At 38.1% G+C, this 12898-nt stretch overlaps 1 protein-coding gene and 1 long non-coding RNA gene across 2 annotated transcripts in view; both read left to right on the top strand.

Moving 5' to 3' along the window:
• The window catches only part of lars2 (leucyl-tRNA synthetase 2, mitochondrial), a 54419-nt gene that overhangs the window by 2572 nt on the left and 38949 nt on the right, over positions 1-12898 (top strand). The window contains exons 2-3 of the mRNA XM_034698169.1: positions 1425-1669; positions 3799-3924. Coding sequence (XP_034554060.1) covers positions 1436-1669; positions 3799-3924 — 360 coding nt within the window. The 5' untranslated portion in view covers positions 1425-1435. The remainder of the gene's footprint in view (positions 1-1424; positions 1670-3798; positions 3925-12898) is intronic.
• On the top strand, positions 7417-7929 carry LOC117823109. Its single transcript, XR_004633313.1, has 2 exons — positions 7417-7460; positions 7726-7929. It is a non-coding gene; the product is annotated as an uncharacterized LOC117823109 (long non-coding RNA).

Genomic DNA, 12898 nt, shown 5'->3' with positions numbered 1-12898 from the left:
AGTTTTGTGTCTTTCTCACCACAAATGATTAAAACTCATGAGGGACATTTTCTGGATGCTCAAGGCTCCATCCATGTAATATATTAGAATGAGGATCTGCAGGGAAATGAGAACTTAGCGAAACATTGGAGCATCTGATTGAAAATGTCCTTCTCACATCCGAGTGTAGTCACATCACACTGAATAAACTTATTTCACAAATTCATGCTGTTGTGTGAGTGACGTGGTGCAAAGAACACAGACTGTGAAACAGCAGTGTGAAGAGGAGAGCTGCCGAGCCGAGCTGTCAATCATTCTGTTGCCGTGTGTGGACTCTGTGGTCTCTGTGGTCTGCACTGACTGCTGGTGTTGAAGGAGAGCAGTCCTCTGTTTCACTCAGAGACGCTCTGAGGCTGATCATCAGTGTGAGAATATCTTTAACCCTCCTGTTACGTTTCTCTGGAACAGCAATAATGTTCCTGGGCCAATTTGACCCAGGGCATATTCAATTATCCAAAAGTGTCGGAACCTCAAAAAATCCCAGTACACATTTTTTTAAATCTAATTTTCAACTCCATTACTAACCATTTAAATCTAGATGTGGTCCATTGGTGTTCTTTAATTCTCACAGATCATGGTTCAATGAGGATAACTCACTTGTTTTTCATTAGAATTAATGTTAAAACTGTTTTTAATGTTCATTAGAAAGCCCTAAATATGAATACAATAGTTTTACATGACGTAGATTTTTGTTTATTTTATTTTACATTTTATTTTTTTTTCTTTATGAAGTGAAGTTGATAAATTAACACGACTCCTCTTCTGTCACATGCTGCCCAGATTTTTATGCTGCATTTAGCTGGTTTGGAAGGCATATATTGCCTAAAATAGACTTCAAAATGGGTCAATTTGACCCGCAACATAATGGGAGGGTTAAAGAAGATGTTGTAGCTGGGATGAACTCTCCTATTCTTGTACCATGCAGATTCTTTGTAGATAAACTTAATGATAGATTTTATTTTGCAGTCGTTTCATTAATTAAAAAATATATTTTTAAAGTATAAAGCTTATTTTGAATCACATCCTGGTGTCTCAGCTGTGGATGAGGATTATATAACTTAATAATTTTTTTAGTGTCACAACATGGTGTTAAAGGGATATTTCAGTGTTTTTGAAGTGGGGTTCTACGAGTTTTATGCCACTAGTAATCGTACTAGCCACAACAGATTCAGCTCAGCTTGGCCCCTTTAATGAGAAACTGCAGGGAGAAACAGCACACAAGCTAGGCCACAGATTTCAGCAGATGGGGCCATTAATGCGTCACCTTAAGGGCCCTACATATTATATCTGCTAAATACAATGATTGACATTTCAAGCTTTTATCTCTCACTATCAATTTTATGTTTATTCAAACAGCTAATCTGCAGTGTGTGCTCCTGTTTTAGGTGACAGAACCATGCAGGTCTCATTGAGGAGGTTGGCTCTGTGTCCGCTGGGTGTTGCTCGGTCGGTCCACATCAGGGATACTTTCCTGAGCCCAGCACCTTGCCTTCTGTCCAAATGCACCCGCACCCTGTTTAGTGAAACAGGTGTCTGGGAGAAGGACTATCGGACAGAGACCCGACGCAGAGTGGAGGAATGGTGGCACCCACGCATCATGGCACAGTCGAAGCAGGACACACAGGAGGAGGTACAGTTTGGTGATATGGTTATACAGTCTGTGGTCTGGTGATGGTAACACTAAATGTTTGTCCATAACACACCAGCAAGGTTTTTTTGGGTTTGTTTTTTTTTGGGTATCCAAGTTATGTCTTATTCTGGTTTGAGTATGTGGGACTAAATCTCAGCTGGACTCAACTCAACTTAAATTACACGCATTAGAAATAGAAAGCTATCAGCCTAAAAAAAGGTTACAGGATTGTACACAAGATTTAAAAAACATTGCACAAGTCCAAAAATGACAACAATAAAACATGGATAAAATATGATTAATTCTGAAATACTTAAACAGCTCACAGTAAGAAAGGAAAAATTAGAGTTTGATATCTGGAGTTATCCTATGGAAACCTGGATTCTGTATCGGCTGTACATCATGTCCACTTTCGTCATTGTCATGTCCCATATTTGCATGTGTATCAACTGAACTGAAATGTAGTCGATAGCCAACAAAGAAATAATTCACAAACTGTATTGTCTAAATTAGAAGTCAGAAAAATAAAAAAATCCCAGAGCTTAAGATACAGTCTTTATGTGTCAAAACAAATGTTCAAATCAAAGGGTGTTCAGTTTCCACCGATCTGAAGCAGCAAATCCTCTTGTTTGAGAAGCTGGAGTCACCAAATGTTTGATCATTTTGACATGATAAAAGGATTAATTATCTGTTGACTTACACACTACAAGGATCTATAAATGTGACCCTGATATGTTGACGGATCAACTGCATGCGAGAGAAAACATGGATCCTGGGATTATTACAGAAACGAGGATCAGAACAGCCAAGCTGTCATGTCAACATTGTGTTCAAAATATAATCAAGTCTAAGATGCAAACCTTGCACCCAGTTGTTCCAAAGTAATATCATCTATTATACAATATATAATAAGATAAGTTTAAATATGATCTGATTCAATCCGATACAATACGACAATTATGCGATACAATAGGACGATCATACGATACAATAAAACACGATACGTTGCAATATGATATGATACAATAAAACATATTATGATACGATGGGATATGATAAAATAAGATTTAATGATACGATTCAATGTAAAGACAATATGATACGTATGATATGATATATTTTTCCTCTTGGAGAAATTTGTCTTGGATTCAAGTGCTACATACATGTAGCTGCCTCTACATTGGACTCCTGTGGACCAAGTATGTGGCCGTTTACAGCACTGGCAATCTGAATTTGGTAACTTAAAAAAGTCAGGGGGGGGTAGTTCTGTGACAGCATGTGTATTAAGTGAGATATTATTTCTAATAGTTTGTATTTTGTCGCAGAAAAATTACTGAAAATGCTCACATTTTTCAGCTGATGGTTCAATGGGAATAGGATTTCCAAATCTGGTTTGTCCTTATCAAGATTAAATTGTGGAGAGCTTGTCCTGGATGCTCATCTTGCCTGTAAATATGAGGTTTGTAAGTTTTCAGAAGTTTAGGACTCTTTGTCTGTCCCTTTCTTTGACATCAGTCACACTTACTCTGTATGTATGGACACCTGAGTATAAGTGCACATTAGAAACCCCTTTAGCCTTGTCTTCCTGATGAAATCATTATCAGGTCATTATAAGCTCCTCCTCATGATCAGCGGCTATAACTGTCTCTGGCTGCGGCTCGACTCAGACGTGCAGCTCCGGCTGACTTTATCTCCTAATGGTCTGGGACAGGCTGACAGTGATGAAGTGCATTCATGGCAGCCTTGTTCTTAATTAATTTACTGAAAAATTCATGACTCAAGTTTCCTGTCGTCATGTATAGCTGGAGTGTAACCACCAGTACTTACTGCATCGCCATGGTAACAGCATTGTGACTATAAACCATTCATAATCAGACTCTGACACTATAATCAGACCCTGTTAGAATGAGTGAAGAGTTATTATTCCCATCTGACCCTCATCAGGTTAATGCAGTGTGTTTGAGTCAAAGCTCATTCAGAAGCCAGACTGATGAGAGAGAAAAAACAACAGCGCATTGTTCCGTCAGTCTCCCCTGATTAAAGTTTTATGATCTCTTCCACACCAAATTAGCTTTAGCGTTTTGTTTGACTCATGGCTGTGTGCATTATTTGTCTGTCATTTTCTCCAGGGCAGGACGAAGTTTTATGTCCTCTCCATGTTTCCGTACCCGTCAGGGCGACTGCACATGGGCCACGTGCGAGTTTATACCATCAGTGACACCATTGGCCACTTCCAGAGAATGAGAGGCCATCAGGTATGTCTGCTTTTATTAAATACCTTTTACCATTTTCTCACTATCTATCCTGTGTGAAAGAAGCAAGGTTGATTCAGTAATGCATCTAAAAAGGTCTAGAAGGCTTTATTTTGACTATCGTTCTCAAGGGGAGGGGATGAGAACACCAGTTAGAGGACGTCTTCTCTGAAGACATGTTAAAAGAAAGTGGTGTAAGTAAGAAAATCAAGGTTGGTTGCAATCCACTCAAGCTGCATCAGAATGTGTGTCTTGTTGTGTACTCTTGGCTTAGTATCTTGGCTTAATGGAGCTCTTTTCATGCACATGCTGCAGACCTGTAATTTTCCTGATGTAACCCAGGGAGACAGTATGTAGGAACACAAACAGACTTTCCCTGCCAGCCCCTTTATCAGAGTCTGTGCCAAGTCCAGGTGAGATGACTTGTGAATCAACAGGTAATTTTCTTGGCTGGTAATGACATTTTTCATGCTAAGCTTAGTTTTGCCACTTTTAGCTCTCTACTGAGTGGCTCAGCTGTCTGCAGTTATTAACAAGCCTTATTGATACATCTAACTTGGATTATGAATAATGAAAAATAGTTCCTCTGAAACAAAATTCATCCGTTAAAGCTCCTGTGAGAATCATAAGATGTATTCACACATATGCAAAACTCCTGAAAATTCACCTGTTTTCTGGGTGAGCTGCATGTGTGAGTGCTTACAGACAAAATTTTCACTCCAACCATTTTCCTGCCAACCACCGTGTGATTTGCCTCCATGTGAAGTCAGGTTGAGCCGATGTGAGAACGCAGCGGGAAATATTTGGGAAAAATTCTGTGTGAGTAGGAGGAGTGGATGGAATCCTGAAACAGAGACGAGTAACAGGATGAATAAAATCCTCCATGGTCAAAGAAGGATAATCTTACCGTCATGTTGCAAACATTACTCAGTGGCTTTCAAAGCATACTTTTGACATCATGTTCTGCCTCTTGAGACTCATTCCCCTTCCCACAACTCACCTCATTGGACCGGGACAACTTTGGTCTTTGAGGGACATGTGTGAAAGAGCAGCTTTAGAACATTTCAGGTGTGACTAGGCGTTATAGAACACACATACACTACCAGTCAAAAGAAAGAATGAAAACACCTTCTCATTCAAGGGTTTGTATTTATTTTAATTATTTGAAACACTGTAGATTAATACCAAAGACATCAAAACTATGAAAGAACATGTGGAATTATTTATTTAACAAAAAAGTGTTAAACAAAGCAGAATATGTTTTATATTTTAGATTCTGCTTCATGAAGTGGTCTCCTTGAATGGTTTCTAATTAACATGAGCCTTATCAAGAGTTAATTTGTGGAATGACTCGCCTTCTTAATGTGCTTGAGACCATCAGCTGTGTTGTTCAGAGGTAGGGTTAGTAAGGCAAGGCAAGGCAAGGCAGCTTTATTTGTATAGCATGTTTCATACTCGAGGGCAACTCAATGTGCTTTACATTAAAACATTAAAAGCATTGGAAACATTCAGACAAGCATAAAAGAGCACAATTAAAATGACAAATATAATGACAGAAAAGAAAAGGAAAATTAGAAATAATTAAAAAATTACATTAAAATTTTGATTTAAAGTGAGTTAAAATAAGCTAAGATAGGAAGGCAGTTGCAAATAAAAAAGTCTTTATCTTTGATTTAAAAGAGGTGAGAGTTGGAGCAGACCTGCAGCTGCATAATGACTAAACGCTGCCTCACCATGTTTCGTTCTGACTCTAGGGACTGAAAGCAGACCAGTACCTGATGACCTCAGAGGTCGAGATGGTACATTCAGTAGGAGCAGATCAGCAATGTATTTTGGGCCTAACCCACTCAGTGCTTTATAAACCATCAGCAGGATTTTAAAGTCTATTCTCTGACAGACAGGAAGCCAGTGTATGGATCTAAGAACTGGAGTGATGTGAAATGTGCTATACAAATAAAGCTGCCTTGCCTTGCCTTACCTCTTAAACATTGCCTATGTTTTCCACTTGTGTTTGTATTGTGGAAGTGTACTTGATTGGAAGCATATATTGCTCCAAAACCTGTATATATAGTGGATAGCAAAAGTCTACACACCCCTGTTAAAATGCCAGGTTTTGTGATGTAAAAAAATGAGACCAAGATGAATCATGTCAGAACTTTTTCCATCTTTAATGTGACCTATAACGTGAACAATTCAATTGAATTTCTTTTTTAATATTATAGGGGGAGGAATAAAAAATGAAAAAATAAAATAATGTGGTTGCATCCCTATTATAACTAGGGATGTGGCTGTGTTCAGAATTAACCAATCAAATTCAAACTCATGACAAATAGTACTCACTATACACCTGTCATAATTTAAAGTGACTTTGATTAATCCCAAAATGGAAAAAGTTCTGACATGATTTATCTTGGTCTCATTTTTTTTTACATCACAAAACCTGACATTTTAACAGGGGTGTGTAGACTTTTGCTATCCACTGTATGGTTGCCTTCCCAGATGTATAAACTACTCATGCCAAGGGCTTTTATGTATCCTCAGACCATGAGGGATCTTGGCGTTTGAACTGTGCACTGATAACAATCTGGGTGGTCCCTCTTCTCTTGAGAGCGGAGAATTCAGCGCCCATGATCTCCAAAAAGAGTGTCATATTTTGATTTGTCAGCATAGTTTTCCACTTATTCTCAATCCACTTTTAATGGACTCAGGCTCAGAGAAGTCACCAGTGTTTCTGGATCATGTATATATGGTTTCCTTTTTGCATGGTACTTTAAGCATCTATTTTAATTTATGGAAACGACTGTAACTGTCAGCCAGCTGCTGTAATATCTTCATTCAGTGGTTTTAATATTGTTTTTTAAGACCAGTAAATCATCAGTATTTGAGCAGTATGTGAGTCTTTTCAGTTTATCTAGAGCCTTTTGTACGTGGTACATAACTAACAGTACAGGCTGCTACGTTCATTAGAAACATTATTAACAGCAGCTCCATTAGCACTACTGCAGTCTCAGTTTACACTTGCACATTGAAGTGTGAAGCTTCAGTGTCCCACAATAGCATTATTACAGATACCATTAATAACATTAAAACACTGTCAGTAAAGTGATAATTTGCACATTTACATTACTTTGGAATTAATTGATTGTGAGATTATTAGCTTGAATTTGTTAATTATTCATAGTTGTTTTGTATTGCCTATTTCTTTTCTAAAATGAACTAATTATTAAACTTGTCATTTTATAATTGTCTTTATTTGGACTCGAGAATCATTGAGAGCAAAGCCCTCATTAACAATGACGTTGAGCATATAAAAGAAACATTATTAAAATGCATAATAAGCAAGTGTTGTCAGTCCAAACATCCAAAATCACAGCTTCAGTTAATTTGCTGTAATGTTTGAATGTATTTTGTCACCTTGGACTTAAGACTAGTTAGTTTTTTCATGAGACAGAAATGTATTCAGCTAATAAGGAAGGCATGTTTTATTCGTGCTTACAGACTGATGGCTTTCAACCTGCTGCAACAAAGATAAGTAAAAAGTAAAATCCATACTCCACTGTGTCAAATTAGAACATTGCAGTCGATATCCAGCTCTCTTTTTGAGCCTGGTGAACTGCTGGTTTTGATGAGGCTGTGTCTGTTCATGTCTGCTTCTTTGTTTAGTTTTTGACCACATTGAATTCCTCCCTGTCTTTACCCTGGTGGGAACTTTTTCTTTCTTGAGGGATTTTACTTTAGTTGTGGTAAATTCTCTCACCTGCAGAGAAAATCCCATCTGCCTCTGTCTGCTTTCTCCCTGAACAGAAACACGGTTTCACCTGACTGACAACGACTTCCTGCCCAGGAGTGAACGTTCTCTCAGCATCTGTCAGAAAGCAAACGTTGTTCCACTGCATGCACAGAGTCCACTTTATTCACCAGTTAATTAAAATGGTTCACTCTGCTGGTTGATATGTACTATAAGGCTACAAACGTATTTTTCTGGCTTTATTAAACAGTATTTTAGTATTTTAAACTTCTTTTTTTATAAACTTTAACAGGTAAATGCCCACATTTCATGTATTCTGTTGTACTGTATCACATCAATAGAGTAATCAAAAAGCCTCCAATGAGTTCCTTAGCAGCTTCCACATTTCTGTGATGTAGTTATTGCAGAAAAATGAAGGAATTACTTCCAACAGCTCAGAATGGATGATGTAGTGTCAGAGGGGAAAAGGGAGCATTTTTTAATGTGACCACACACAATACATATTTATGGCAAAAAAATGTAATCAAGGGAAAGATTAGAAACTCCAGATACTTGTTTGATTTCTAAGTGAAGAATTTAAATATATATATATATATTTTTTTGAGTTATATTTTTGGGTGTTTTCGCCTTTATTGATAGGACGGCTGAAAGAGACAGGAAGTGTGGGGAGTAGAGAGTGGGGGAAGACATGAAGCAAAATGTTGAGGCCAGGAGTTGAACCAGCGACCGCTGTGACGAGGACTGTAGCCTCTGTATAAGAGGCATGCACTTGGATGGCTACGCCAACAACGCCCCTCAAAGTAGATTAAGCTGTACTACATACACTACCAGTGAAAAGTTTGGACACACATTCTCATTCAATGGTTTTTATTTATTTTAATTATTTTCAACATTGTAGATTAATATTGAAGACATCAAAATGAAATAAAATATAATAATAAATATCGTTTTGCCATAATATGGATTACAACAGTAGTCAAATAGGGCTATCCATTAACCCTACCTCTGAACAACACAGCTGATGGTCTCAAACACATTAAGAAGGCAAGTAATTCTACAAATGAACTCTTGACAAGGCTCATGTTCATTAGAAACCATTCCAGGAGACCACTTCATGAAGCAGACTGAGAGAATACCACGCGTGTGCAAAGCTGTCATGAAGGAAAAAGGGGGCTACTTTACAGAATCTAAAATATAAAACATATTCTGGTTTGTTTAACACTTTTTTGGTCATTAAATAATTCCATTTATGTTCTTTCATAGTTTTGATGTCTTTGGTATTAATCTAGGTTTACCTTAAAACAAGACCAGGTATTTTGTTTTACTTTAAGTATGGAGTAAATAACCTATGTGTTTATATATTATCTTTTGTGATGCTTATAGGACAATTTAATGAATCAGGCTAGCAGTCCCTCAGTAGTCTTTGTGCTTACGTAAGCTAACCATCTGTTGGCTGTTGGAACATATTCATTGTACAGATATAGGCGTAATATAGATCTTGTTCAGAACTCGTAGCATCAAATTAAATCAACTTTATTTATATAGCACCATACACACAACACAGTTGATCCAAAGTGCTTTACAACAGAAAATGAGGAAAACAAATATAAAATGAAATAACAACACACAAACAGAGGGAGAGAGAGGGAAAGCAGAGTGGTAAGAGAGCAATGTAATTAAAAATGAAATTAACAGTGACAAGAAATATGATTAACAGTGCAGTGAGTATCTGAGCTAGTGTGGTTAGGGGCAGTTAAAAGCTAGTGAATAAAAGTGTGTTTTGAGACGACTTTTAAAAGTCTCAACAGAGGGGGAGAACCGGATGGTGGAGGGAAGAGAATTCCAGAGTTTTGGGGCACAGATGGAGAAGGCCCTGTCCCCATATCTCTTTGTCCTTGATGTTTGGACAGACAGGAAGTTTTGGTGTGATGATCTGAGTGCTCTGACAGAGTGATACAGAGACAGAAGTTCTGAGATGTAAGTGGGGGCCAAACCATGAAATGCTTTATATACGAACAGAAGGATTTTAAAATGAATTCTGTAGCTGATCAGAAGCCAATGTAGGGAGGCAAGAATTGGGGTTATGTGGTCTCTCTTTTTTGACCATGTCAGAATCCTAGCTTCTGCATTTTAGACTATATGAAGACAAGATAATACGGACTGAGTGATGCCAAAGTACAAGGAGTTACAGTAATCAATCCGTGATGATATCGAGGCATGGATAACTATTTCCAGGTCTGAAGTTCTAAAGATTGATTTGAGTTTGGAGATGGTGCGGAGCTGCATGAAACATATTTCCACTACCTGATTTAACTGTTTGTCAAATTTTAGTCCTGAATTGAAAATGTTTTTTTCCGTGAGGTTTTATGGAGGGGGCCAGTGAGTCAAGATGGGGAGAAATACTATTGATCAGATGTGGTGGTCCTAATAAAATTACTTCTGTTTTATTGTCAATGAGTTGAAAGAAATTAGCAGCCACGAAAGTGACTTAGTGTATTTTTTTTTTTTTTATAACTTATATTTTATTTGCTTTTCTTGATAAGGTTACATCAAAACAAACACATCAAACAAACATTGGTGTCAGTTAACAAACGTTAGTTTAGCCTCCTTTAAAATCAACCATTCTCTTCAAACTTTTTGATGGGTTATAAAGTCAGTCCATTTTTTCCATTTTTCTTGGCAGGCAGATTGTTGAAGTCTTAAATTATGTGTGAAGTTCTCCATGTCGTGTAGTTTTTCAACAATGTCCAACCAGTGACTTAGTGTATTTTTTGATTGATTAAGTTTATTTTGGTCTGCATCAACAACCAACACCTCCCTCCACAACATAGGAGCCATGTGAAAATTACAAATAAAGCAAAAAACAAAACAATCACTGAGGGATTCATCAAGAAAATATATATAGAGTCCAGCATATACATACATACACATAGCGATCTGTACATGCATACACATACACATTTATTTTAGTCAATCACATGCTGACCAAAAGGTGTAGGCTGAAGCCAAGGCTTATCCTGCCTACCCTTTAACATAACTTATACCTTATAGGCAACATTGTGCAAGTAATTATGTTATTTTATAACAAAAACGTATCTTCATAAGAATCTTCAAACGTTTCATTCAGAAACAAACTTACAAACAAAAACATTTTAATCTCAACAAGCGGCAGTTCAGAAATCGTATTATTTCATGTGGTCTTTATATTAAATATTGTAATAATAAACTCATACAGATTTACAGTAAGTAAAAGCCTCTGTAGTCACCAGCCCTTTTATGTTTTGTCTAATGAACACTGAGTCAGTTATCAGGGTTTGGTATGAACCAATTAGATCGATTAGAAAACAGACAAATCTGCAGTTGCATCTCAGAGCTTCTACAGATGAAGAGAAGCTAGTAGCTGGAGCTGTGTGGGTGGACACTTGCATGTCGCTGAGTGGTCTCACATTCACAAAAAAATCCTCCTCCAAACACTTGTGTCCATCATGTTGTGATCACGAGGAGCCCCATAGCCATTGATTGACGTATCTGTCACGGGTTGGCACTGACTTGCTCCACATTACAGTGGACAGATTGTCATAAAATGTTCCCACACTGACTCCCACGTCCATCTTCCTCTGCCTGTTGTCACTCAGGCTCTGAAATGTGCCGTCAGTCTCTGTGGTAACAGGTTGGTAAAGAGCAGGACTGCCGTTAACGTTCAATTGAAGCTATTTGCAGTGAAAAGATAATTTTCCTCTGCTCTTCTCTTTGAACTTTGTGAAATGTTCAGTGACGCAGCCTGCCTGTCACTGCCTCTCTCTGTCATAGACCCTCATGTCTGTCTTACTCTAATGGAGTATTAACACAGAACAAACAGAGTAGTAGCATTACAGTCTTAATGAGGTGCATCTTTTTTCCTTTTTTTATTTACACTATCTTTTGTCGGTGCCTGTATTCCTCCTGAGCCGTCACAGTGATCTGTTGTGCTGAACGCTCTTGGCTTAATACCAACCAGCACTGGGCTTTTCAAATGAGGCCGATGCAGTTACCAAGGATACCAAATCGTCTGAAACATCAGCCCCGTTAAGAGTCCATGGATGATCCTCTCCAGTCCTCAACTCCTTCTCACCCTGCTTCTCTTCTACTTTACCGCCTTTCACTCCTGAGCTTTCATCTCATCTTTCTCTCAGTGACCGGGGAAAACACAGCCAGGGAGACTCGTCATCTTGAGATGGCAATAACTTATGTCTAGGAAGGTACGGCGTAGATGGGGGGGAGGGTTTAAGTACAGAGGCAGACATGGAGGAAATGTGACAGTAGATTCTAGTACTGTGTTGCAAATGGCGTGAAACAACTCAGCAACAGGGGCAGGGCTAGACTTTTTTTTGACTAGGGTGGCACAACAAGGAATTAACATTTGTCGGGGTGGCATGAAGTATGAACACATAACTACTTATCATATCTACTTTGGTTACTAATATTGAACTATCCAAAAGATGTATGTATGCAGGATGTAAAATTAACAAGTGCCAATGGCGTGTAAAACAAAAACACACACCAGCCAGTGGCCGATGGAAAATTTGACTTGTGTTTTGATATGGTATGTCGAAACGGCGTGACGTCAGCTACTGGAGTTCTATTCATTCCCTTTGCTTGAAGAAGCCCGGCGGGAAGAGCGTTTCGAGGAAGATGTGGCGACACATTCTCGGCGTGAAGCCACCACAAACAAAAAGGATAAACAAAGAAGCAGGAGACGATCAAGAAGAGGAACAGACAGACAGACTGACAGCACTTTTTAATATTTCTAATACATGATGATGCAGCAGTCACCTTGAAATGAAGTATAACCTGATAAAATAGCAATAATCAAATTTTATATTTTTAAGTGATGCTTAAGTTGGATTTTCATAATAAAAATATATGGTAATTATTTTTCACCGGCCAATTAAGACATGATTTTTTTATTTGGCCGGTGAAATATATTTTAGGCCAGTACATTTTTGGAGGTCACTAGCCAATGGCAGATGAGGTAAAAAGTTAATTTTACGCCCTGTATGTATGTTCCAAGTCACAATGTAATGCACAACCAAAAAGAAATGTGCTGTATTGAAATAAAAAGGCTCTTATATACTGCCAATTTAAGGCAGGATATTTACGCCTGTGTAACGCCTCAAATGCAGTGTATAACTAGGGGAGGTGTAAAGATTGGACAAAGTCGCTGTAACAGAGATGTGATCGGGGAAATAC

The sequence above is a fragment of the Notolabrus celidotus genome, chromosome 12, assembly GCF_009762535.1.
Source record: "Notolabrus celidotus isolate fNotCel1 chromosome 12, fNotCel1.pri, whole genome shotgun sequence".
Taxonomy (NCBI): domain Eukaryota; kingdom Metazoa; phylum Chordata; class Actinopteri; order Labriformes; family Labridae; genus Notolabrus; species Notolabrus celidotus.
The sequence above is the reverse complement of the archived record's forward strand: the minus strand, read 5'-3'. Positions and strand labels throughout refer to the sequence as shown.